Source organism: Cyclopterus lumpus, chromosome 19, assembly GCF_009769545.1.
Source record: "Cyclopterus lumpus isolate fCycLum1 chromosome 19, fCycLum1.pri, whole genome shotgun sequence".
NCBI lineage: Eukaryota > Metazoa > Chordata > Actinopteri > Perciformes > Cyclopteridae > Cyclopterus > Cyclopterus lumpus.
In genome coordinates, this window is record NC_046984.1 from 8,607,371 (window position 1) to 8,633,084 (window position 25,714).

The 25,714-nt window shown below is 42.8% G+C and overlaps 5 protein-coding genes across 6 annotated transcripts; 2 read left to right on the forward strand and 3 right to left on the reverse strand.

The window, feature by feature from the left end:
- Positions 1–120: 120 nt before the first annotated feature.
- On the reverse strand, positions 121–4,687 carry mfsd1l (major facilitator superfamily domain containing 1-like). The gene is made up of 13 exons (XM_034559495.1): positions 4,342–4,687; positions 3,582–3,682; positions 3,337–3,446; positions 3,200–3,255; positions 2,958–3,101; positions 2,713–2,871; positions 2,478–2,593; positions 2,252–2,352; positions 1,935–2,046; positions 1,697–1,834; positions 1,286–1,425; positions 1,070–1,181; positions 121–983 (listed from the first exon to the last, which is right to left on the reverse strand). The coding sequence occupies exons 1-13, from the start codon at positions 4,361–4,363 to the stop codon at positions 843–845; spliced, it is 1,452 nt and encodes a 483-aa protein (XP_034415386.1). The 5' UTR covers positions 4,364–4,687; the 3' UTR covers positions 121–842.
- A 1,006-nt stretch (positions 4,688–5,693) lies between these two features.
- Positions 5,694–8,597, forward strand: LOC117749230 (probable crossover junction endonuclease EME2). Its single transcript, XM_034559499.1, has 8 exons — positions 5,694–6,222; positions 6,568–6,689; positions 6,832–6,918; positions 7,007–7,134; positions 7,248–7,326; positions 7,513–7,628; positions 7,719–7,908; positions 8,123–8,597. The coding sequence occupies exons 1-8, from the start codon at positions 5,778–5,780 to the stop codon at positions 8,276–8,278; spliced, it is 1,323 nt and encodes a 440-aa protein (XP_034415390.1). The 5' UTR covers positions 5,694–5,777; the 3' UTR covers positions 8,279–8,597.
- Positions 8,598–8,676: 79 nt separating this feature from the next.
- On the reverse strand, positions 8,677–14,399 carry LOC117749229 (SPRY domain-containing SOCS box protein 3-like). Of its 2 annotated transcripts, XM_034559497.1 has the most exons (8): positions 13,907–14,399; positions 12,325–12,402; positions 12,025–12,160; positions 11,157–11,337; positions 10,708–10,895; positions 10,471–10,573; positions 9,772–9,897; positions 8,677–9,690 (listed from the first exon to the last, which is right to left on the reverse strand). In XM_034559497.1, the coding sequence occupies exons 1-8, from the start codon at positions 13,945–13,947 to the stop codon at positions 9,152–9,154; spliced, it is 1,392 nt and encodes a 463-aa protein (XP_034415388.1). In that variant the 5' UTR covers positions 13,948–14,399; the 3' UTR covers positions 8,677–9,151. The 2 variants fall into 2 exon arrangements, with proteins under 2 accessions (XP_034415388.1, XP_034415389.1); XM_034559498.1 differs by lacking the exon at positions 12,325–12,402.
- Positions 14,400–14,478: 79 nt separating this feature from the next.
- nubp2 (nucleotide binding protein 2 (MinD homolog, E. coli)) lies at positions 14,479–17,336 on the forward strand. The gene is made up of 7 exons (XM_034559500.1): positions 14,479–14,590; positions 15,030–15,145; positions 15,307–15,505; positions 15,773–15,927; positions 16,212–16,322; positions 16,516–16,585; positions 17,067–17,336. The coding sequence occupies exons 1-7, from the start codon at positions 14,557–14,559 to the stop codon at positions 17,204–17,206; spliced, it is 825 nt and encodes a 274-aa protein (XP_034415391.1). The 5' UTR covers positions 14,479–14,556; the 3' UTR covers positions 17,207–17,336.
- Positions 17,337–17,549: 213 nt separating this feature from the next.
- On the reverse strand, positions 17,550–24,847 carry atp6v0cb (ATPase H+ transporting V0 subunit cb). Its single transcript, XM_034559501.1, has 3 exons — positions 24,561–24,847; positions 19,649–19,832; positions 17,550–19,045 (listed from the first exon to the last, which is right to left on the reverse strand). Exons 1-3 carry the CDS (start codon positions 24,631–24,633, stop codon positions 18,841–18,843), a joined length of 462 nt encoding a protein of 153 aa, XP_034415392.1. The 5' UTR covers positions 24,634–24,847; the 3' UTR covers positions 17,550–18,840.
- Between the last annotated feature and the right edge of the window lie 867 nt (positions 24,848–25,714).

Consider the following 25,714-nt stretch of genomic DNA (forward strand, 5'->3'; position numbering starts at 1 on the left):
GTTGTGGGCCATAAATCTAAACAATCAGCTGGAACTGGTTATGAAGCTCTGTAAAGCTGAGGGGAGCTGCAGATGGTACCAAGCAAATGTGTGGGTTTCAACATTATTATGTAACACAGATTGCACTGTCAAAAAAAAGTGAACAGCATTTTATTTTTACTGTTGTGAAAACGTTCAAATTCCCTTCTTCAAGTACATTGTGAAATCTCAAACATTGAACAAACAGATAAGAGGTACAAATGTTTCACTGTAAAATCTTCTTCTTTTTAACAGACATTAGAGTTTGATGACGTGCATGTGGAACATTGCCATCATTGCCAACATCTTATGTGGATGCCCAATCAGTGTTGGTGGTTTAATTGAAGCAATACATTCCTCAGTGAGTGCTATATTAATTGAGAAAGCCTCATCAGGTCAAATGACAGTATTTCTTCTTCCATCTAAAGCTGAGTTAGCAAACTCAGCTTTCAGTCAATATAGCACACGCAGAAATGTGTTGCTTATTGAATACATCTACCATCCACATAAAAGGTGTCAAATATTCCCTTTGTTATCAAGCGACCTGAATTAACTTCACACAGTCAGTTACGGCAGTACAGCTGAAAGCTGACGCTTTGACGTTTTATTTACCTGTGTTACTGAGAATACTGTTTAACAGGGATTCATTGATTCAGACTAAACGGCTCGATTATCTGCAGTAGCAACCGCAGACACCGAATGGAGAGGTCATGTGATTTTCGGTGGAGGTGTGCAGTACATGGAGTCCCATTTGAAGTGTTACATGTAAAATACAAATATAAAAAACGAGAAATGTTGTAACTTGAGTAAAATATGAACAAAACTTAGGAGTTTTCAGAACGGGATCGGACCGCCTCGTCCTCCTCATCCTCATTTTGCTCTTCCTCTTCCGGGTGGAGCGGCTCTCTGTCGGAGTCTCTCTCGGCAAGGCCTGTCCTCTTAGTTGTCTTGTTCAGGATCCCGCCCTGCAGAAAAACACACATATGAACTGAACACACTGTCCAGTATCCTGTGCTGTAGTCAGCTGACAACAGACTGTGAGACGTCTGACCTGTCTGCGGTCAACAATGTTGAGCAGCACTGCGGTGACGATGCAGCTGATGGTGTTGGCCAACATGAAGACCATCATCCTTTGCCAACGCCACAACGGAATCTTAGTTTCACTGGTCAGGAAATGGAGAAAGCATTGGAGGAGAGTGAAGATCCAACATTCAGCATGGGCCATCGAGTGCACTGCAATGAGATCCTTATCTGAAGCATTTCCTACCTGGACTTGGTGCCCAAAATCTGCCCAACGACAAGATTTGACAACCCAATTCCAACCATCTGTATGGAGGTGGCCAGACCCATGGCTGTTCCCAGAGTGGCCTGAGGCACCACAAGGGGAATAGACGGCCACATGCTGGCCTGGAATACAGCACATATAGTTTAAATTAAAGTAGCACACACATACTTTTTGCGATTAATTTGACCACCCCAAAGTATTCGAATTGAGAAATGAATCACTTATAACCAATATACGGCATGTATATTGGTTATACGTGATTAATTTCTCTAGAGTCCTTAATCATTTATATATGATAAATAATAATAAATAATAATATAATAAACAATCTACCTGAGAGAAAGCAGACGTTAGAAATTAAATGTTTAAACAATAGCTTCGACATAAACTCACAGCAGCAAAGGAGTAAGTGATTCCCAGCCAAATGGTGGACACGAGAGGAGCCACAAAGGTGAAGGCCAGCAGTCCAAAGACAGGCAGCGTGAGGACGGCACAGGCCAGTGCAAATAAGCCACGCAGCCCTACATTATCCTGGAAAAACCACAAGAGAGGGTCACGTGTTACACCAGCTGACCTGCATAAGCCTTTTGAGCATAGAGTTTGGAAACAGCTTTAGGTTAAAGATATTTACAATGAGAATGCCCACGCAGGCGCAGAGGACCAGTGAGCTGTCATACACCGCCCCGGCGACATAGGCCGCCTCCTTCTGAGTGTAGCCGCTGTATTTATCCTGAATGAACTTACTGAACAGGAAGAAATACAGCAGTATGTTAAAGCGTGATTGTTCTTTTAAGCGTTAATGCCCTGGGTTCATTACAAAACAGTGATTTTATGATACAAATCAAAATGTAATTATTTCTAAAAGAAAGTCTGTTCTTTCTTGTCCTCAAAATAACATTGTACACTATCCTCCAAAACCCCATTTAAAACCGGTGTCGATAGCGCTACCTGGCATCAGCAATGAACGGGAAGATGCCGTTGTAGAAGAACATGATGGTGAGAACCAGCAGCCAGTATCTTAGCGACAGGAGCTTCACATCCTGAATCCTCTACACACACACACACACACACAAATGATGTAATCGTTAGTTTACATTTAAGCAAAATAAGTGAGGTCAGGTTCTCCATCTTTGCACCGTATAAACAGGCTTCATGTAAAAGGTACAGTTCGTACCACTTTGCGGGACTGCTCTTGGATGGTGCCATCGAGACCCAGCTGCCTCATACCGATCTTGTCCAGGGCACTGACTAGAATGGCAGACACGAAGCCCAGCACACATAGTAGTGCACCTAGAACATATCATGGGGAAAATAATCTTACTTCAGCCTTTTCCTTTTTTTTTTCAACTTACATTTCATTATTATTGCCATAACCCTTGAGGTTTCTCTCCCCTTTATTTATTACCTACCACCCCAGAGTGTCCACTGCATGCCATACTTCTCTTCAAACTTTTGGGTGAGGAAGAAGTTCATGACTGAACCCAGGCGAGAGAAAGCCATGGTCAGACCGAAAGCCAAGGCCAGCTCGTTCCCTTTGAACCAGAAGGCTGTGATGCGGTCCTGAACAACTTATAAAAGGGAAGTAAAATGAGAAGAGCAGATAAGGAACAGTCCTCTGAGAGTCAGTATGTGACCTTTGGGAAGGTGGCCTTACTGGTCAGAGACCCATTGCCTGATCCAAACACTAGTCGTCCTGTGAGCATAAGCGGCAGCAGATAGGGAGTTCCTTTGAAGTGGGAACCCAGTGCAAAGAGCGACGAGCCCAACACACACAGAAAAGAGAACAGGAATGCTCCAACTGCAGAGAGGAGGAAAGGTGAAACAATTTACCACGAGTTACCATAAATCCGTTGTTTGATTTGCAGGAAAGATATCCATGTATTTTTGTAGACTTACAGCGGTTTCCTAATTTGTCAATCATGAAGCCAGCCATGATCACCACTACTGCATTCCTGTTGATAGAACAGAGCAACTGTAGCCGTTTTCCGATAAGCCAGACCAGCCTCCAGTCAAGTCGATGTGTGTGCACTTACGTCCAAGCATAGATGGCATAAAGAAGATTGTACTGCTGAAGGTTCATCCCCAATCCCACCACACAGTCCACTGTGCCATTGATTACTGTTGCATTGGAACATGTCAGGTTCTGCCAGATGAGAGGAAGCCAGTGATTTAAGTTATTATCCAACTGGCCACAAACTGAGGACACGGCAAAGACCCTAAACATCATTTGATGGCGACGGTATCTTTCAGATGGTCTGCCCTGCTACCTCTCACTTACCCCTTGAAACTGATCCTGCAACACACTCGGGATGTCGAAGCAGAAGTAGGAGCCAAATGTCAGCAGGCAGTTGAAGAACAGCACCACAAAGCGGTAATACACTGTCAATGAAATAACACAGAATGTTAGTTTCTCTTGAAGTCTAACGTTCATCGAGGAGCCCGACTTCACTCTGAAAGTCGGTCTCGATACACACACCATAGTCGGATACACACACCATGAACACCAAGAGCCACATGTTCATTGAACGCTCAATTAAATGCATCTGTGGAATATATTCCAACCAGAAAATGTGTGCGCATCCTGATGGAAAATTGTATGTCCATACGCCTTCTATTTATTATTGGTTTTAACACAGTGTTTATAAAAAAATAAATTACATTTAAAGACAGATTCTCTAGAAAGCTTGAATGAAGATCCGGATCCAGACATTCAGTTTGAAGACAATAACTATTCCGTTTTGAACACTCATTAGTGTCAGACATGGATTCTCATACTGCACAGTGAAGGAACCATAAGAAAAGCACATGTTTTAAGTGAGGGATGCCTTTCTTTTAATTCAGCTGATTAGGATGCATTATTTGACCCATGAGGTCACATGAGCTCCTAACCGACACTCAGCTGAAGCATAAACTGCTGAGTCGGTCTTTCGGTGGCCCAGTTGTTCAAGGAAGTAACTACATAGATGTTCTCGAGACAGACATCTGTTTTTTTGTTGACAACAATATTTTGTGGGAAACCAAACTCGGTTCGGACCTACCTTTCTCCGCCGGTTGCGTCATAGTGAACAAATAAAAATGTTAAAACAGGACAGTGGCTATACAACGAAACGTCCAAATGCCGTTCTTCAGTGTTGTTTACATGAGCAGGCTGGTGGGCAGGATGCCTTGAGGTCCGCAGACCGCAGCTGTTTAAGCGACATGGTTGCACCTTGTGACGCCCGAGGACACAGCGGATTGTTTGGAAATCTACTGGCGCTGTCTGCTTCTCCTGGACAAGTATTACAGCACCGGTGGTCCCGAAGCCGCTGCTGCCCCCTACTGGCAGAACATGATTATCGCCCCGCAACGACTTTAGGTGAATGCAGGTGAGTTTAAAAGTCACACAAAGCGTTTTAACCAGAACATAATGGTGGCTGGTGAGGTAATAACACAAACTAATACAATAATACAACAATGATTCTCCTTGTCCGGCTTGTGAGTTTTCAAAAGGAGATTTGCTCAAGAACCAGTGGAAGAGGGTTCAAGCTTTGGCAAAGACCTTTTGGGCTAGGTGGCGGCAATAAAGAATATTTGAGCACGCTACAGCAACGTCAAAAGTGGCAAGCACCAAAACCCAATCTCAATGAAGGAGACATAGTTCTGATGAAGGACAGCCAGACACAAATAAATCAGTGGTCAATGGGAATTGTGGTGAATGCTATTCCCAGTAAAGATGGACTGGTAAGAAAGGTGGAAGTCAAAGTGACAAGAAATCAGATGGTCAAGATATTCTCCAGACCCATTTCTGAGGTGGGTAATATGTACATAGTGCCATATATCTTAATATGCCAGACGGAAAGTGTGTTGGAACCAGTGTATTTGTATATTTGATATGCCCTCCAGCAACACCTAGTGGCGATTGTGAATAGCTGCACGAAGTAAATACACGGAGTAACCGGAAGTGATGTTCAGGAAGTTTCCTTTGCCCATCAACAATCAATAGGCTTCATCCTTTTACAAAATTATATTTTCCTCCATTAAATTCTGCCAAAAACAACAACCTGTCTGTTCCTTGGAGAATACGGTGCTGGAGAATGTATTGCTGTATAGCTGAAGAATACGATTGTACAACAACCTTTTAGTGAGAACAGTACATTTCTTCCAATGTGCTGTTAGTGTAATGACACAGCAACTGCTTTACTTTTTTTCTATCCTATCCCACCGATTCAGGTTTTTATGAGTTTGTCCCAATACTAAAACAAATAACACCAATATATGAAAGCGGCTACATACAGCAGCTAGGTTTTTCTGCCGTCTTCTGTTTAACAAATATATATAATATATTCTATAGTCTGTCTCTTTTGAAAAAGGTTTCTAATGAGCGAACAGGTAAAAGCGCGTTCATCACCTTTTGTCCCTCAGCGGACCCCGTCGAGACGATGTAAACATAGCCAGTGCGGTCTAGGTGTTCTTGATTGTGTTTTAAACATATGAAATGTCTGCTTTGCGGAGGGTTAAAACATGGGAAATCTCTGAATCCGAGGAAAGCGACGCTGAGACAAAACGCGACGAGAGTGGTAAAATAGTAGCGATCAGCACGGCGGAGGATCAGAGTTCAGACCCCGGGTGCAAAACCCTCTCATCGCCGTCACCCGCAGTAAACACGGAGAGCAGACACACGTGTGCTTTGTCTCCCCCGCGACCCGATGGACGAGGCACGCCGAGCCCTGCAAGAAAACGCCGCACCAAGGAGAAGATAGAGGCGGACAGACAGGCAGTCGGGAAGAGGAAGGAGGCGAGAGAGAGGCAGAGAGCAACGAGAGCCCAGGAGAAGGAGGAGAGGAGACACGCGCAGCAGAGGAGGAAGGAGGCTGCGGAGGATTTGAAGCGTCTCCGCCCAGAGAACTGCCTGAAGTGTCTGACTGTCTGCGTAGATGCAGGTACACCATGCTGCCTTCAGGTGCTGTCGGAATTGTATTCCACCAACAACGTGATTGGCAAAGCTTGTCAACAGTTAAAAAGATTGATAGTCAAAAACATATGCCTCAAATTTCGCATATTCGCAAAATACGGATATTGATTGAAAGTAGAATATTTTGATATTTACATTTTAGAAAGCGTATTTTTCCATTAATTTTGCCACAGAAGTATACAATAGCTGGAAGGCTGTCAGTTTGTAATGTATATTACATATGTAAGGATTGATCATTGCGTGCAGGACAATTAATTTGTGTGTGTGTGTGTGTGTGCGCGCGTGCGTGTGCGTGTGCGTGTGTGTGTTCCAGCCCTTCTGCAACAGGATGGCTCAGACATATTGCTGGGCACCCTGGCTACCTTTGAGTGGAGGTTTACTATTGATTGCCAGCCACTTCCACGCAGCATCACCTGGATCAGAGATTTACCTCAGGTAGGCTTCTCGTGAAATAATACATTAATATTACAATATTCTGTCTGCATTACATTTATGAATGTCCTGTATTTCTACTTCCTAACATATTATTAAATGTTCTACTTTTACCGTGGGGTCATTACTGTTTTGTCTTTTAAAGGGGGAAGATGGATCGGTGGAAGAGGAGCAAGTGGCTCTGGTGCTGGGTCTCAATGACTTTGTGGACATGGTGATCTCTGTGAAGAAAGTAAGCAACCTTTTGAAGGTGTAATAATTTAACTTTGATGCCAGACTACATGATGGCCCTCCTCTGTGTTATTGTGTTGCCACCGCAGATGCTAGGCAGTGAGGGGGAGGAGACAGGGATGGGGTCTTTCCTCGGTCCAATTTTGGAGTGTCTCAACCGGGATGCCAAGAAGGTGGTCACTCTCTTAGTGACAGACTCTCAGCTAGAAAATTACAGGTCAGTGTCCTCTGATGGATATATACTTTCTTATTTACTAAAATGTCACACTTATTCTGTGTTCACCTTCATGTACACACTCTGATCTGACTTATTGGTTTACTTACCAACAGGTCAGATGCTTGTGGTGTGCATTCACTAGATGCGATGCTCCAGTCACAATCAGGGTTGGAGAACCTGGACATCAAGGAGGTCAGTTTACTTTGAATCTGAGGATTAGTTGATCTAGCATGTTCCATTTGTAGGTGTTGCCACTCACCTGTATGTTTCAGATGGTAAGAGCCAGCTAAACAATGTACATACTTGTCACGTTCTGGCACACTTGAGTTTTAATGATCTAAGAGGGGTGTCTTTGTTAATGTCTCCATTTCTCTCTAGGTTCTTGTGTACCTGCAGCTCTGCAAGAATATCACCCTCGTCTTCCTGGACGGCTGGCAGGAGGTCACTAACCATGTGTGTGCCGTCACCAAAGCCTTATCAAAGCGCCCTTTCAAGTACAAAGCCACTTCAGTCTTTATCTCACATTAACAGGCACGGGAATCTTACCTGACTAGCCGTGCCTGACTTTTAGGATGTCTTTACAGACTGCTGACAGAGCGGGCAGAGCTGCCCTTCTGTGTGGACGGTTCATGGGCCAGCGGGGTTCGGGTGGAGAGGGACGGCTCGGGGCTGATCCAGGTCTGGAGCAGGCAGATCCAGCAGCTGAACAGAGTTAGTCCTGCTGTGGCCTCCACTGTGACTGCAGCCTACCCGTCCCCGCAGCTGCTGCTGCAGGTACACCACCTGGCTATACTTCAGTTTAGTCTTGTAGAGCTCAGTGTATGAAGAGGGTGGCCTGGATTCCCTCTGTGTGGAACAATTGTAAAGCTTTACAATTGCTTTTTTGTAAAGCAATAAAAAAAGCAAAACAGACTATGTTGCTTTCTATTGCTATTCATAACTAAAAACCTTTCAGGATGTATTAATTTCCAATGTGGTTTTTTTTTAGGCGTACCAGCGCTTGGAGTCAGAGGATAACAGAAAGGGGCTTTTAGCTGGTCTCTTAGTGATAAGTGGCGGTAAAGAGAGACGAGTGGGACCGGAGATATCAGCTCGAGTTTACCGCTGCTTCACGGCACACAACCCGCAGCTGGTCCTAGACTGATCTGTCCACTTGAGAACCGGATCACACTTTGTCACCACTAGGCTGCTAATGTGTTAATGCTTTTGTTTACAAGCTAAAAATAGGCCTTATTTATCATGTCCACTATGTCCGCTATTTATACTCATCTGAACTTCAACAGATTTGAGGAATAGAATATGTTTAGTAAAATAACGAATTATATGATGTGTACTACCGTGATACAATATTTTGTTTGCTGAACAAATGTACAAATGCGAGATGTGTGTTGTTAGAGGAACCTTGATAAACTAAATGTCTGTGTTAACCTGTAAAATAGCCTATAAAATGAGCTGCAACATAATGTTTTTTGTTTTATTTTAGAGAATTTCCAGAGTAAGAAAGGTAATAAACAAACTGTAAATAAAAAAACACATCCCAAAAGAAAGAAAAAAGAAGCCAAATGTTGATTACAAAACACATTTACAAAATGTAATTTCCATAGTATCAAAAAAGCAATTTTTCTTCTCCCTGGAGTCTCTCCCTGAAATAAAAAACACAACATTGTTTTTTTTGTCAGAGTCTAATCTGGCAAAATGTAGGTCTTCCAAAGACAGTGATTGGTAGATTATTCTTCTTATTTGTATTAATAATGCCATGATATAAATTGGCTAAAATGTGAATGAATAACCAGGATGTCCATCTAACATCTAATCTATAGATTAAATGTCTTACACACACACTCCCGTCTCCTTATTCATCACAACGGTTTGAATATCACAAAGTTGTTAAATAAAAAAGAAGCAAGAATCCACTCAAACTTAGTATTGGCGTAATCGTTATCACCGTGATTTCCAACAGGAGACGTCGATGGCAATGGTAGAATAGCTGTCTGCCAAATACGTATTGACTGCAAGGTCAAGTCCAGCGGCATCTTTTGCATTGGTAGCCCTCCGGCTCAGAGGTGCAGCTGTCGTAGTCACTGCTGGGAGGACTCGGAGGGTAGTGCCAGGTGCAGGGATGAGTTTGAGATGACATTTGACAGGGGCAGTGGTACGGGACTGTGTCAAGAAACGGGCTCGGGCAGGGGCTCGGGGAGGGGGAGGCACTCAGGCTGGAGACTGGGCTCGGGATGGGGCCGGGGCTGCAAGGCAGGCTCATCTCCTCGTGGAAATCCTCGAGCAAGTCCTCACGCCGCTCCGAGGCTTCGGGGTTGCTGCTGAGGGAGAAGACCCAGCCGAGCTGTGTGTGGAGGCCGGTGCGCAGGCCTGGGGGCAGCTCTATGGCATTAAGTACGTCGGGGCAGCAGGGCAACATTTGACGGAACCGGGCACAGCAGAGGTACTGCAGGGAGGTGGGTGTATAGCAAGCACGGATCACCTTCATACTGCTCTTAGCTGCCGTGGAGCACACCATGGGGTAGAACTTCTTGTTCTGCAGCATTGTGGCAGCAACACCTGCAAACACCATGAGGCAGTTATAACTAACATGCAGTTTTCTTGGGTTTTATGGGGCTTGAATTACAGAGAAACACGCACCTATACAGTGCCGATTCTTGTAGAAGGTCAGGGTCCCGTGCCAGGTGTCCAGGTGCACACCTATAATGGAGCCCTGGCCAAACCGAGAGGAGAACTTCACTTTGTCCCCTTTGTGCTGGAGGAGTCCTTTAAACAGATTTAAAGTATGTACAAATATATTAATAATACAATCTAAAAAGTGACTGGTTCCCAACCGTGGGGTCCTGACCCCCATTAGGGGTTGCCAAAGCAAGTTAATTGTATAGTGTATCAGTTCTTCTGTACTGTTATTGTTATGCATTGACTATAATGTGAAATATCCTTAAAATATGTCACTTAGTGGTCAGTTTACTTAATAATAGAAAAGGGTCCCTTAAATAAATAAAAATATGGGAACCATTGCTTTTAAATTCTACTTATGTGAAGAAGTATTATCAAATGATATGAAATTGAAAGTATCAAATAAGAATAAAGGTATTCATTAACCACTGTGTGTGTGATATATGATCATATATTACATCATGCAGTAAACTGCCTCAGTGGGGTGGCCATGTTCTAAATCTTCTCCTTTGTACAGCTTGGTGGTTTAGTCCATTCGTTCCTGATTTAGGGGTCATATTGTGTTGAACTTTTCACCACTGGGAGAAAGTCTCCGTCTTGTTTCACATTTCACTCTTATAATTCATAGTATATTTCACACTTGTATTCTTCCTCTTTCACCTGTGTAGGAGAGGCCCCAGCTGTCATCATCGTGGCCCAGAAGGCTGCCAAAGCTGAATTTGAACTTCTCCATATGTACCTCTGCAGTTCCAATTCCCACCATCTACACCAACAAAAGAGTAAAACATGATCAAAACAGGTTAAGTCGCCTTATTCTAGATCTCCACTATATGTTCTGATTGCAAAGCCAAGCAGAGTTTTAGAAAAACGTCCTAAAGCCACTGCTGGAATACCCACCATATCGGTTCCATAGACGGGAGAGGTCATCTTGACTTCCCAGAAGTGCTGGCCGTCTGCCAGCTCCTTGGTGCCACGCATGGCAGCTGTGCCACAGCTGTAGTCTGAGTGGAAGCTCACCTTCCTATTGTCACAGCTGAGGAAAGCTCCGGAAGACTTGAAGTGCTCGTCCCACTCCCAGTCAAAACCTGGGGATACCATCACACTGACGTCTATAGTAGCTGCATAGTTATGAGTTCATACTTTGTTAATTGAAATATCTGAACAACTATTGGATGGATTGGAATATGTAGTTCTATGCGCCAATTAGTAATATCATTTAATAATACTGTGAAAGCTGTATGTTGTTATATTAGTCTGCACAGCTTCAACGACACACTTGTGCCAATTTACAGCATATTCTGCTGTGTCCATATGGTGTATTAGTGTATTCATCAGCTGTTGCTCACCCTCATCCTCCTCCCCACAGAGGCAGTCACTGGTGACCCCAAAGCCAGGGCTGAGCGCTTCCTGTCGGTCACACCGGCAGAAAGACTCCCCTATCACCGGCACTGTGCTGGGCAAGGCCACTGCGTCAGATTGGGCCTGAGGACTCTCCAGGTAATCCACCTCGGACTCCATGTCGCTGATCTGGTTGACACAAACAGCATCAACAGCATCTTGTAAGTGTATAGGCGTGGCTATGATCCAGGAATGTTGGCTTGGTAACAGAGAAAGGATTTAGATCCAGTGGAGGGCCTAAGGATTGTATTCAGCTTTATATAAGTTCCACTGGAAGCCCTGATGCCTTTTCGTAAAGAATAACCTTTTGGCGGTGGCAACAAAGAGCAACCTGGAAGAGCCAGGACGGAAAAAACACTCAAGCTTGCTTTCTTGGACGGTCGATAATCAAAGACTGTTTCAAAGACTCAACAAGAGAACCTTTTACCTAAAAGCTGTTCGTGGTTCCTATTGGTTATAGAAGGCATGTGTGCTAGCAAGTAAAATTAGACCCCTTCCAAAAATACTGTGCCTCCTTTCCTTGCCTTTGAAGACCTGACCATCTCTTACACACAGCCATTTCAGTCATGGTACAGTCCCAGTGGAAATCTACTGGTACTCAGGTGGAAGGATTATCTGTCATATCTGGTCGTAACATATTCGTATCCTCTTACATCAAATAAGTGATGCTTGTAAGTGTTTTTTTTATTATTTTTGTATCCAGTAATACCCCCAAAAAATGTTTAGATATATTTCCAGGCCCTTTTAAAATTCAATCTTTTCCGCTCCACACTTTGCTCCACTTTTCCTTTCACCTCACAAGCCCCGATGGCTCACCTGTGTGGTGGTGTGGCCTTCCCATTCCTGCCTGTCCGACGTCTGGATCAGTGCCATGGCATCTGTCTCTTGCCTTGTCTCGCTCCAGGCTAAATGCCGAGCGCGGACGTTCTTGCCTCTTCTCAGCATGGCAGCTCTGTGGACAGCAGATCCAACACCTTTACCACCAGCTGGCATGTGTGCAGTAGCTTTTTCCTACTTTTATGTCCAGTAAGGGAAATGTTGAACTCCTGGTCCACAGCTTATTTGTTATCCTAGTTGATATTATTTTTGGACACATACAAAAACATATCTACTTACACATTTTTGAAACCTAGAAGGATGTGTTCAAGGAAGAGAGACAGAAATAGCTCCCTATTTCCAATTGAAGAGGGCTTCCTGGGATTTAACAACCAACAGATTGTAAAATGAGGTCTCAAACAAATGAAGACATATCCTAAATCAAAGACTAGAGTACATCACCTTAAATTGGTGGCATTATTTCTAAATGTGAAGATGGTGACTTCTGTGGTTTGACTGAACGGAAATTAGGTCAGTTAAAATTCTGCCAACATTCACACTAGGCTTTTCTCACTTCAACAGTGTGTTCACTAACCTTTACTCTCCTTACAGGCATTGTCAAGCTACACAATATCTTTGTGTGGAACCTACAGACTGATCTTTGTGCGCTAGATCACCGAGCTCTATCGGCCCCATATGCCACAGTTGGCAGCAGGAAATGTTTCCATGCACTTGTTTAACCTTTAAAACCAAACCGTGTGCTTTGCCACTGTAGCAGCTTTGCTGCTCACTCGCTTCATCTGTAGACACAGATGAGGTCCCCTGACCTAGTGACTACTATGTGTACCAATCACACATTACATCTTCTAATATCCTTGTGCTAATATTGACTGCCGCTACATAATTATGTGCCACTTTAAATTAGTACATAAGAAACATTTACAATAAAAAGTGCATTCACTGATTCAATAAATGAGACCTTCTCCATGTGTGGCATATCTACTTTTGAGGAAACTTTAGGGGAAATAGGTAAAGGTATGACACAGTGTGACACAGGGAACAATGTCAATATCACAGAGTATACATGGAAAATGCATGTGCACTAACAGTCGGTGAAGTTGAAGCACTAACTGGCATGATTTCTACAGTATGACACAAGCGTAATACTTAGTTGGGTATGTTTGATAACTTCCCCGATATGCTTCCAGATGTAATCACCAAAAACCAAACAGTATATGTTTGTTATAATAAAAGAAATCATATATGTGTTGAACTGTTTACCACTTTCACAACCAGTAATCATTATGATCAATTGCCTCAGTTGCATTTGACACCTCAACAAGAGTATTTATTTACTAAACGCTGTACTTCAACCTGGTAGCATGTCATAGTTAATGCCACCACTGAACACAGCAGCTGGTGACTGCTTCGCAAGCAGGTGAAGGAGATAACTGATATAATTTAGATTAGTTAGTCTGAAGCTAGACTCACTTTAATTGGGCCTTACCCTACATACTGTAAATGCATCATCTGGAAAGCCCAGACCTCAAAACAAACTCCTGTAACTTTATCAGCTAGTGTTCAGAATAATACTATATGAATGCAGTTGCAGTGGGCCAGTGACAGTAATTTTCAGATATTAAATTACTGAAAATCTCACCAGTTTTTCATGTCCTGCCCAAACTTTATATTCAAAATACACCCGAAGCAAGTCATTCTAGATAATAGCATCAGCTTAATGTTAAAATATAAGCATATAGACGACAGTATAACACTTCAGCCGATGCTCTTTATTTAAATATTTATTCTAATTTAGCCAGTAAACTCAGTCAACCACAGTACAGAATGTCTATCCCCATTCTAGCAGAAGTTGTGCCCTTACCTTACAGTAGTCGTCCTATACACTGTCTTGCAGTGGCTCATTTGAATGCCAGTGTGTCTCTATATGGACCGTGTGACAGGTGGAGTTTACGCTCTGCCCCACTTCGCAGCAAGCTAGACGTAAACATGACTTGTCCCCGCCCTTATCGCATGCTTATTGGATACGACGCTGAAAGGGGATGGTGTTATGTTAATTACCTTGGTTATCTTTACCTTAGTGAGTAACCATTTAATACCTGTGGTCTTTTTTTCAAATGATTATTACACTGATGAGAACCACTATTGCAGGTGACAGAAATGATTTGCATGTATTTACCAGTCAGATAAATCACCAGACTTCTATCAAGTCTATCATTATATTCGACACATAAATAGCTATTTCAGGTGTTGGTACGGCTTACTGTCATCTTAGCTAAGAGTCAAAGTCATGTACAACATTTCACAACCAGGAAAACACAATAATCACGTTCTTCCCAGGTTCTGTCAAACATTTCTGAGTGTTTGTGGTGATCGTGAATGCGCCATGGTGCGCACAGGCAGCCTATTGGTGGACTTGAAAGAGAGGCGGGACTTGCATGTAACATGCGCTTGTCTGATTTGCGAGGTGGCGCGTGACGATGCACGGAAGTAATTGAGCCCTGGGCAGCGTGCATGAGTCAAATCCAAAATATGGAACAAAATAATGGTAGGTCTGCGTTACCGGTGAACAGAGTCCAGGTTATTTGTAGCTCCATTGGAACACGAACCGTATCCTGGTTCTTTAGAGTCGCGAGCTGCAGACACGTGATATGTTTCCCGTCTGTAGCGCCGCTAACGGGCTAGCGGATGCTAATTAGAAGTCAGCTTAAGTTTAAAATATTCAGCTCTGTCCCAATATTGAAGCAATATCACGTCCTCGCAGACGCTATTGTTTTATATGAAAAGGTACACTGTGGTAACTCGTGTTAAACACTATTCCAAAGGAGCTCAGTTACGTTGAACGTGCTGCCCCGACTGCGACACTTCTCTCTCTCTGACGGCTCACATCACCTATAACACGTGATTTAAACTTCAGAAATAGCCATTAGAGTATCTGCGGCAGTCATGCTGAATTAACCAATTGTGTTTCTCCTTTTCCACATGAGACGGGAACCTGTCGCAGGTCCGGCATGTTGTGTTGGTCCTGTCGGGGAAGGGAGGCGTGGGCAAGAGCACCATCACCACGGAGTTGGCGCTGGCGCTCAGGCATGCTGGCAAGAAGGTGAGCTCCAAGACCAGCAGAATACCTGGGTGGCAAAGCAAGCCGACACTGTGTTACCCTTTTTTTAAGACCGCATGTACAATGACGTTACTTTGAACATTATATATTCAATATGTTGCTCACCATACGTGAATTGACTGACATGAGTCTGTGTTCATCAGGTCGGCATTCTGGACGTGGACCTCTGTGGGCCCAGTATTCCCCGCATGCTCGGTGTAGGCCGGCCTGACGTACACCAGTGTGACTCTGGATGGGTGCCGGTCTACACCGATGCCCAGAAGAGCCTCGCCCTTATGTCCATTGGCTTCCTGCTGGAGGACCCAGATGAAGCAGTGGTCTGGAGGGGGCCCAAGAAAACAGGTACGCTGTTCTCCAATTGGACTGGTCTGGTCCACTACTGGGCAGTGACACTATTTAGTACATCTGTAATGTGGGCGCAGCCCTAATTTGATGTGTCTGTAGCGGTGTACTTTTTTTTTTTTAAAGGAATCGCACACAAATAAAAATAATCATCGTTAAATTATCCATTTGTCTGCTTTAACATCTCAACACAAATCTCTGTGCTACAGTTTCAACCTTGAACTTTTGCCAAATATGTTTTCCATCTCTTTATGTCCTGTCCCACAGCTATGATAGCCCAGTTTGTGTCCGATGTGGCATGGGGCGAGCTGGATGTGCTGCTGGTGGACACACCTCCAGGGACATCAGACGAACATTTGGCGGTGCTGGAGAACCTTAAAAAACACAGAGTGGACGGAGCCGTCTTGGTCACCACACCTCAGGTACTTAATGTCAAACTGGAGCAAAAAGACTAACTCACACTGACAAATAAGCTCACAAAGTGAGCGTTGGCTGTTGCCCTCCATCCAGTAGATGGTCCTGCGTGTGTTTTGAAGCACGGTGAAAGAGGAAACTGACTGGCGCTGTTGCTCCGCTGTCTGTGACCCAGAGTTGCTGCGATTGAGTTCCTATCACGTACCCGTAGACTGTAGCCGAAGCAGAAACATTTTGTAAGTTGCATGACATCCAGTGACGATGGTTCTTTTTGGTCTTGCGTCGGCTCCAGGCGGTATCCACGGGGGATGTGAGGAGAGAGATCACCTTTTGTAAAAAGACAGGCGTACGGATCCTCGGCATCATCGAGAACATGAGTGGATTTGTTTGTCCACACTGCTCGGTATGTACACTTTCATACAATTTCAGATGTATCATACCAATACTTTCTAATGAAATTGTATTTCCAGTAATCGGCATCCAAACTGACTTTGAAGGATATACATAAAGGTCATCTGCAAATCAATTGCTGTAGTGGCCCAATTGGTAAAATACATCCATGATTTTTTTTAAATTTAAATATTTTCTCTTTTCAGGACTGCAGCAATATATTCTCAAAAGGTGGAGGTGAAGAGTTAGCCAAGTTGACTGGATCAACATTCCTCGGTGAGATCTGATGGGTTGAGTTGGTGTAATGTTAGCTTCCAGCCACATGGTGCTGACTGCACATCACTCCACACCCACCATTCATGATGTAGGAGGCATTTCATGTGACTGCCATGCTGCTAAAATGGTCGATCCAGATTTCAAAGCAGCAGCAGGTTTAAAATACCTCAATTACATGTTCCATACTTCTCATTTATTCTTGATCAAATGAATAGATGGTTTCCCTTTGCGGTTGTCCGCTCTGTGCAGACCAACCGCTCGACTAATGATGCAGCCAATTCAGTTACCCTGTGAGAGCTGTAGTGCTGCATAGCTTTAGCTATCAAGCCAATGCCCCATAACAGCCACTTGGTTCTCACTATTGACCCTCATTAATTGGTGTCATTTGGAAGTGTTGCCTTCGAGCAGAAAGTTGCTGAGACTGCCATGGTGCTATTAATTCAGGTTAGGTCAGTAATTGACAATTCATCTTCTGTTTCAGGTTCTGTGCCCCTGGATCCTCTGCTCAGCACCAGCATAGAGGAGGGTAAAGACTTCATGCAGTCTTTTCCCGAGAGCGCCACTTTCAGTGCCATCAGCAGCATTTCTCAGACTCTGTTCAACAGCCTCCAAACAGCATGAGCTTGGAATGTGTGTAAAGTCGGCATTGCGTTTACATGTTAGCAAATGTGCTCTGTATAATAACATATAAAACGTTCTGATTATCTTGTTTTATACCTTTAAATAAAATCAGCATCCGCCACTAGTACAATGCAGCTTTGTGTGCCGTTATCTTTGTGTGCTGCAGCGTTAACCAGTGTGATGACCGACTCTCACCGCAGTGTCACAGGAAAATGAATACTGTAAAACAGCAACTCAGCTAATTTTTTTTAGACAATTTCACAGTAAATCATGCTGCCTGTAGAATACTTGGAATGTGCCACAGTGAAATATACTGAAAACACTAGGTGTCAGCCAGTCAAAACCAAGTTGGAATCTTCTTTAATTCGATTGTGACATGTCGACACATCAGGATAACTTCAATATCAGTGGTGATACAGGATTGCAGATTGGCGCTTTACTAAATGAGTCAGCAGTTTCAGAAAACAAACTCCAGATCAAGTTGGACTAGTCCATGAAACTAGGCTCACTGGATTCATGCTACAAACGATACCATAAAGTATTTTGTCATGTACACTTGATTTAGTATTTTTTTTTTGGAGGAAGTATACATCACTAAACCAACTTTGATCTGGATCAAGTCTCCTGAAACTAGCCTGCTTTATATCCAACGGCAACAAAACACTGAAACCCATGCAGGACCCTAATGGCTGGAATGTGGAAGCGATGACATACAGCCACAGATGAGGGAAGGGGGGAATAAGATGGAGAGGAGCTGGAATTTGGAAATTACGCTTGTGAGACCCAACACAGGGCACACACACACACCTTTAATGCAAACAGCAGTACTACAGGAAAAACATTGAGTTTGAGAATGTTTGCGTAATGATTAGAATACAGCTACACACAAAACTCCCACTTCACCAGCAACATACTAAAGGCATTCTTAATTATTAAACCAAGAATTACATCCAGAGGAATTCCAACCACTTATCACAATTAACCAACAGTGCATTAAATCTATGTAGATATTTATGTTTGTGTGTATATATATATATATATATATATATATATGCATTATATATCCTGGGGATTTAAAGATTTGATGAATTAAACAGTTCAATGAACAATTTCTTATAAATAAAAATCAGTGGAAAAAAAATAAGTCCATATACATTTCTCTTTACAATAGATCCTCAAGATTAATGCAGAAATTGTGTCAACTCCCAAGTTGATATGGAAGGAGAAGAGCTGTTCGGCCCTTTGGTCAGCTCTAAGACCAGAGGCTACGCTTCCTCAAGGCCTGAAATAAGTGGAGGGAAGAAAGGAATCTTTATCATACAATTTTAAAACACACACACACACACACACGTGCGCGCGCACACGCACACACGCACACACACACACACACACACACACGACAGACAAATCACTACGTTGCGCATTTACAAGTTGACTATCAAATTGGGACAACTGTACACATTGTTGAGATAAGACCATATTTAAGTAGCCATTTTAAACCTTTTTTCCCCCCCCCCCCGCCTTCACTTCTTTCATCTTGAGAGGCAGACATTTTACAATTTTTTCCCCGTTTTACACTTTTTCCTCCAGCAGCAACATAAAGGACAGATCTTGTATTAAAGATGTCTGGGTGTTTATTTTGTGGAGAGAATGAGGGCAACAATGAGCCCGTAGAGACCCAAGACCTCTGCGAAAATCAAGATAAGGATCATGCCCACAAAAAGCCTCGGCTGTTGAGCTGTGCCCCTCACGCCCGCGTCGCCCACGATGCCAATTGCGAAGCCTGCTGCCAACCCACTGAGGCCCACGCTCAGTCCAGCTCCCAGATGGAGGAAACTCCTAAACACACAAAAGTGTTGGTCAGCACAAGGGATATTGATCTGGGTTTACAATTTAAGCAATACAAAAAAACAACATTTAAATTGATCAGAGCCTGTGATGGATGCATGGAGCAAATGGTTTGTCATACGGCATTAGAGGAGAAGCTGTTCACTCGAGGAGGCGTTGAAGGTTTGAGTTTGGCCCAACAGTAATCAGTTCTCTTCCTACAGCCCTAAACCATATCCACGAAGGCATTTGCTTGTTTTACCTTTCAAGATTTAAAACTGATCCAACAACAAACCTGTGATGAATGTCTACGTACACCATTTTGACTGACAAACATGCACACATTACTTATTTTAGATATTTTCTGAATCTAAATACTAGTAAGATTAAAAGAACAAAGCTGGTGTATTTGAATCTTTGTGTTCATTGTACAGTACGGTGGTGGCTACACAGATCCATTTTGTTAGTAGAAAAAAATATATTTATTGTTTTGGTTCCCTTCTTAAGTGACAGGAACACATTACTACTGCTTTAGAACAGTGTAAATAAGCCTTTCCTACAAAAAAAGGAAATGCAAAAATGAAGTCTGAAAATATAATGATCAACTGAACTCACTTGTAGAGGGTTACTTTCTCAGAGATGTTGTTGGCAATCAGCACTGCTACTACCAGGCCGTAGATGGCTATGATACCCGCCATGACCACTGGGATGATGGACTTCATGATGAGCTCCGGCCTCATCACGGACATGGCGGCGATCCCTGTACCACTCTTTGCTGTGCCATAGGCTGCTCCCAAGGCTAGCGGGGAAGAGAGACAGAGGAGATCATTTTAGTAAACAAACAAGACAACAAACAGTGCAAGTGACTATAGGCTATTAAACTGACAACAGAAACCAGAGGGCCCAGCAGAATAATAAAGCAGAAGTGAAATAAGAACTGGATCAACAATACAACGGTTAAGTTTCTCTTCCCCTTAAAAATCCAACATGTGTCTATCTGGGGATTTTTCAAAAGGGGAAAGAACAGATCCGGTTCTTGAAACTAAAAATCTGCTTTGTCACATGTTGCTGCTCATCTCCTCCAACGGCTTCAGCCCTGGTAATTTCAGAATGGACCTAGCCAGACTGCTGCAGAGTTTTTAATCACTCTGAATTAAACAGCCACATTAGGTTAAGCACACAGGGAACTGCTGACATCATACGAGAAGCAGGATGCCACATCTCCAGATAGCATCAGTACAGTACAGGATGGGCTCCAGGGCTCTGGCGTCGCTGTAATGTAACAGGGAAGGAGAGCAAAAAAGCTTCATCAGCATATCAGCTCCATCAGCCTGTGACGCTGAGGAGAAAGTATAGTGCCAACTACGTCAATCTCTAAGTCTGACTGCAGGAGGAGAGTTAAAGAGAAACATCAACAATCAACCCGCTCTAAAATTAGAAAGCATATGTAACTAAATATAGAGAAGCAAACGTATATTAAGAATAGAGTATAATTTAATACAACAAAGAATTGAATAGTTTCTAAGTGAGATAAGTAAATTTGATTTATAGCATCATATCACAAATTTGCCTCGAGGAGGTATACAATCTGTCCAGCCCAAGACGCCCTCAGATAAGGAAACGCATGTGTACAGAATAGACCAAGAGTCTTTTACAATACTTGCAACCCAAAACCTGGCAGTGTGCTAAGAAACAGACAAGCTGGTTGGACAAGATTTCCCAAAACAAAAAAGTGTGTGTCAATATAAATGTTCTTTTTGTTTTTTTAAAATCACCAGCAAAAAGAGCCCTGACCTCCACATAGCAACTAATATATTGGTCCAAGTATTTTGACTTTACAGCAGTACATTTCTCTGTGTGTGCATGCATGCATGCATACACACACACACATACGCATATATATATATATATATATATATATATATATAAACGGTTGAGGACATTTCATATTTTCACAGATGTTGCTTTGATGCTAAATAAAGCCATCTGTCCTCTGTGGGGTCTCTATTGCATTGACAGATAATGTCAAAAGCTAGTTAATGGTTGTATGCAATTTGGGAATAGAGTAAAATATGTCTGCATAACACTCAAATAATCTTGTGTAACTGGGTAAACCATCAACTGTATCGCAAAAAAGTTTATTTAATTGCTCTGCGGATCTCGTCTTACCATTGCTGTATAAACAAGGACCTGGCGAAGAAGCTTTCATGCCTCTCTAGAGCCAACATGATGATGAAGAAATGTGAACATCTTGATATACTCTTGGATCGCCTTGTGCATACAGCCCAAGGAACCCTGCTCCGTTTTCTCATTGTGTGCGTTAGCTAGCCAGGAGATAGTTGTCGTCAACTCAAAGACTAGCTGTGAGGCCTTCTGGCAAATTAATCTAGGAGGTAGACAAGAATATGACGTGGACCAATCTTTAAATGTGCACATGGCAGCCAGCCAAGGCCCCAACTACTTTAATATTGATTCATCACAAGACTGATGCCATCAATACAAGGATAAATCACTCCTGCCTATCTACACAGATATGTTTGAGTAAAACAGAGCACAGTTTTCTAAAGCAATGACACAACAACAATTGTTATGTGGACTGTCAAAGTGCCAAACTCCTCGCTGGTGGACTAAATTATTTAAATTTATAAAAAACACAAATAAACTGATTTATACCCCTTGAAGAAGTACAGACAACCAAGCCTAGTAGTTCAATATAAGAGAAAACAGAAAGGTAAAAATATTTTAGAAACACCTACACCATCCTCTAAAAAATATATATGTTTTGCCTTTCAGCCTTCCATTAACAACCAGCACAATATGTTACCGTCAGCAATTTATCTTCCGACTGACATTCTTTCTTGGTAAGCGTGGCCTCACCAAGGTGTGATAGGCGAGCGAGAGTTCATCAAGAAACACTAGAAACCTCAAACGTTGACATTGTAACCTGACGATTAAAGGTTTGATGTCTGGCTGGGAGCCTTCTGCAGTGGTGTAAAGGCACAGCCTCTGGGTTTTAATCCTAATCCCCCTCAGTTTAGGTAAAGAACCCCCCTCCCTCATATCTTTTTTCCTCCCTGCAGTATATTTGATGAATGGGATGCCCTTGTGACGTCATGTGATTACAGAGTAGGAGGTGCCTCTAGCTAGGGATGATCCTGCATGCAATATGCCCACGCATAGCCGGCAGATTGGTGTGCTCTGAATAGTGGGCGAATAGGGAAGTACACTGAATGACAAAATCGGTAAGGTCATAGTTGTATTAACAATTTCCTGTCTTGGAAAAGGCAGATGCTGCTGAGCAAGAGATACAGTTTTTAGATATACAGCAAACATGCATCTTTAACTGTTTTTGGCGGAAAGTGTAAAATATGGACGATAAGATAGTAATAACGGGTGGGGAAAACAGAATTGCAGTACAGCTGTAATGCGAGTGGTGGTTCAAATAGATAATAGACCTGAGAGTCACCTGTTGTGGGCCAGGCATCGCTAAAGGCAGTCATCAGGTTGGGACACCATCACATGACTATTCAAACAACGCATCATCATCATCATCAAACACCAGAAATGGCCTATTACAACAAAATAAATGCCTTTTGCAGTAGGACATTTTGAGCGTATGATGGATCAAGGTGGACACTAAAGGGAGAAATACCAGCTACAATTTCCTATCAATGACTCTACAACACATGAAGAGCCTTAACGCTTAAGTCTGAATCATCATGTGTCCCCATAAATCTGACCACGACCACATAACTTCTTTGTGCCAGCATGATCCCCTCATTAGCTATTAGCTAATTCCCCAGCTGTCACTCCCTTACCACCACTGACTAGTACTACTGCTCGCCTCATGGGATACCACCGCCATGCTGCACTTGCCCATCACATGATCAGGTTGGTTTTAACACTCAGCTGGTTCTCATTTCCTTGTAGGGCTGGACAAGTGAAATGATGTAGATCCATCATGTTTTTATTAAAATATTATTGTTATCTGTAATACCTTATTGGGCGGTCAACACTAACACCTCAAACGGGAGTAATCAGATCAGAATTCTCTCAAATGTCTGCAATACTCTATTGATATAAAATAAATAGATTATAAATGTGTTAAGACAAAATAAAAAGGGAACATAATGCAAGATATCAGTCTGTTGTAAGAACAGCTGTCAAAATATATTTAAAAGGTCTACAATATAGCAATTCACTGGTGAAGTCTACCAATGAAAAATAATGTCCCATTCACCACCATAAACGGGCCAGTTTTGCCATGAGGCCTCGAGCTACAGCGGGTCATGCCCTCTGCAACACGGTCAATTAGCTTGTTGATTTCTCATTTGAGCTGCACCCATCCCACCAGCCACCCTCATCCCATGAGGCAGTCATCAGGTTGGGACACCATCATTGGAGCATATCATTGGCATATGATGTAGCACTTTAAGATACACGAAAGACAAATAATAAACTAGTAAAGAATCCATAAAACAAGCTAGCTTCAAAGTCCACTTTCTTAGCCACTTGACACTTTCTATCCAAAATATTAATAGTAGTTTCACACCCCTGTCTTTTGTTCAAATTAGCCATAACAACGTTGAACTGGTTCACTGCTAACTTTTGCATCAAGTTACATTTCACAAGAAACATTCCAAGTCAGAAGTCGCATCATGTGACCATCATGTGACCATATGTCATTCCCTTGAGCAATAAGGAAGTCAACCAGCTGATTCTGAGTTTCAGCGCTTATCCGAGTTGTAAGAAAAGGAGATTTTCGATTTGAAATAAAATAGCAGTAAATAAGAAGTGACACCACCTACTTGACCGATGGCAAATTGTGACAGAATATCAAACACTACTCAGAACGACGTCAATACGTCATTTCATTGGTAAATGGTCTCCAATTTCAAGTTACATACAATAATTGTGTGCGAAACGTACCACCCTTTGCTTGCAACAGCCTGCATACAGAACTGTGACGACAGCCAACAAGCAGCCAGCTGGATACATATGACACCTCAGTAAATTACTGTTAATCAATACGTAAAGCTTTAATAGCTTTAATACTTAACACTACATTGTCTGATCAGTTAGTGTCGTTCACCGTTGTCCATAAAACACACCTAACGTGCTATAACCCAACTAAGCTAACGTCAAAGCTAACGCTAGTTACGTTGGTCCGTCATCAGCTAACGTCACTAACTAGTGACGGCTGGTCTTTATGGTCCGTCGTTGGAGCAGTAAAGCTAGCAGCGATACATGTAATAAAATACCAACACTAAAAACACATTGTTAGTTTAGGAATAATCAAAGTCACGGGCTGTCGGTTAAGTCTCCACACATATATGAGACGGCTCAAGATTAGCATTGCGACGTAAACGTTAGCGAGGCTTTCACGAGTAAGCTCCGAGACACGCACCGTGTCAGGGCACCCTGTTAGAATGATACAAATGCAAAAGTGGTTAGCAGTAAATCCACACGGCGAGATTTAGTAACCAACAAACAGCTTAAAAATAGGAGGTGATCTTGTGATAGTTACCGCTGAACACCATCGCCGCAGAGGCGCCCATCACCGCGAAGAACGGAGCGTATTCGGGGGCTTCGGACGACATTCTTTCTCACACAGTATAAAATAAACTAAATATACAAAATGAGTTATTGATGTTGACTCCGAACTAAAACTCAGTAAGCGAAACCTATCGAAGGCCACAGGCTTGAATTTATAAACCGGGTATAACAGGAACCGTCTGACAACCTAACTAGCAGTGTAAACGGGGTAGTCACGACTCTTCAGATAAATACCCGGCGCAGCAGCACAAAATGGCGAAGCGGAAAATATCACCTGACTTGGCCGTACGGATAAAACCTATCATCGACTGGGTGTGGGGTGCGCAGTAAAACAAAGTACGCTATTAAAATGCTGTGCCACGCGAAGAATATATGAAACAAGATATATGGATCAAAATAAACATAAATAACTTATTCCGTATAAATAAAGTGTTTTAAATGGTTTTATTTAATTAATGTATTTATATTTTTGAAGGTCACCCCCTTTCAGGCATCACTTTGGTGTGCTCCGCTGCAGGCTTCCCCTTTGATATCAACGCATTCACCCTTCAAAAGCAATGGGATGCAGTGATGGGGAGAAGAAGCGAGAGGGTCTGAAGACACTGCTCGGTTAATGGAAATGAGTATTTGTGTTATGCTATATACCAAGTAAAGAAAAATAAGAAAATACACATTTTATTTGAAATGCCTTAATACATTATACATCGTATATGAATTGCATGCTCCAAGAGACCCTCACAGTTGATTAAAGTAACCTCTCAAAGAGGGTCACTGAAATTCCTAAATTGTATGTTCAAATACATTTCTTTATCTTACACCAGGTCTCTACCATGCAGCAGAGGGTGATTTACAGTCAGCTGTGATATGCAGGAGCATGAGAGTGAGAGAATTTGAGGCTACATGTGTATAGTTGAGTGTGTGTGTGTGTGTGTGTGTGTGTGTGTGTGTGTGTGAGTGTGGTAGGGGGAGGGAACCGAGAATCCCCATACAATCTATAGCTCCCAGCAAGAGCAGGCTCAGAGATGCAGAAAGAGGAGGGGTCGATGGAGAGGGCATCATGGGAGTGATGACGTGTGAGTGTGTGTGAGTCAGAGAGAGCTTGTGCAGTCCCGATGCCTCTTCCTC

What these genes read in the sequence shown, in the direction of transcription:
- mfsd1l (XM_034559495.1), bottom strand. Translation starts at nt 4,363, where the DNA reads ATGACGCAACCGGCGGAGAAAG. An exon ending in CCGTTCATTGCTGATGCCAG is followed by an intron (nt 2,047 to 2,251) that starts GTAGCGCTATCG and finishes CTTCCTGTTCAG; the next exon opens with TAAGTTCATTCAGGATAAAT. An exon ending in ATTTTGGGCACCAAGTCCAG is followed by an intron (nt 1,182 to 1,285) that starts GTAGGAAATGCT and finishes TTTCCTGACCAG; the next exon opens with TGAAACTAAGATTCCGTTGT.
- LOC117749230 (XM_034559499.1), top strand. Translation starts at nt 5,778, where the DNA reads ATGTCTGCTTTGCGGAGGGTTAAAACATGGGAAATCTCTGAATCCGAG. An exon ending in GGATCAGAGATTTACCTCAG is followed by an intron (nt 6,690 to 6,831) that starts GTAGGCTTCTCG and finishes TGTCTTTTAAAG; the next exon opens with GGGGAAGATGGATCGGTGGA. An exon ending in AGAACCTGGACATCAAGGAG is followed by an intron (nt 7,327 to 7,512) that starts GTCAGTTTACTT and finishes ATTTCTCTCTAG; the next exon opens with GTTCTTGTGTACCTGCAGCT.
- LOC117749229 (XM_034559497.1), bottom strand. Translation starts at nt 13,947, where the DNA reads ATGAGCCACTGCAAGACAGTGTATAGGACGACTACTGTAAG. An exon ending in TATAGGACGACTACTGTAAG is followed by an intron (nt 12,403 to 13,906) that starts GTAAGGGCACAA and finishes GTTAAATCCCAG; the next exon opens with GAAGCCCTCTTCAATTGGAA. An exon ending in AAGGCCACACCACCACACAG is followed by an intron (nt 11,338 to 12,024) that starts GTGAGCCATCGG and finishes TGTGTCAACCAG; the next exon opens with ATCAGCGACATGGAGTCCGA.
- nubp2 (XM_034559500.1), top strand. Translation starts at nt 14,557, where the DNA reads ATGAGTCAAATCCAAAATATGGAACAAAATAATG. An exon ending in GAGGGGGCCCAAGAAAACAG is followed by an intron (nt 15,506 to 15,772) that starts GTACGCTGTTCT and finishes CCTGTCCCACAG; the next exon opens with CTATGATAGCCCAGTTTGTG. An exon ending in GACTGGATCAACATTCCTCG is followed by an intron (nt 16,586 to 17,066) that starts GTGAGATCTGAT and finishes CTTCTGTTTCAG; the next exon opens with GTTCTGTGCCCCTGGATCCT.
- atp6v0cb (XM_034559501.1), bottom strand. Translation starts at nt 24,633, where the DNA reads ATGTCGTCCGAAGCCCCCGAATACGCTCCGTTCTTCGCGGTGATGGGC. An exon ending in TGCGGCGATGGTGTTCAGCG is followed by an intron (nt 19,833 to 24,560) that starts GTAACTATCACA and finishes CTTCCCCGCTAG; the next exon opens with CCTTGGGAGCAGCCTATGGC. An exon ending in GAGAAAGTAACCCTCTACAA is followed by an intron (nt 19,046 to 19,648) that starts GTGAGTTCAGTT and finishes TTGTGTGTTTAG; the next exon opens with GAGTTTCCTCCATCTGGGAG.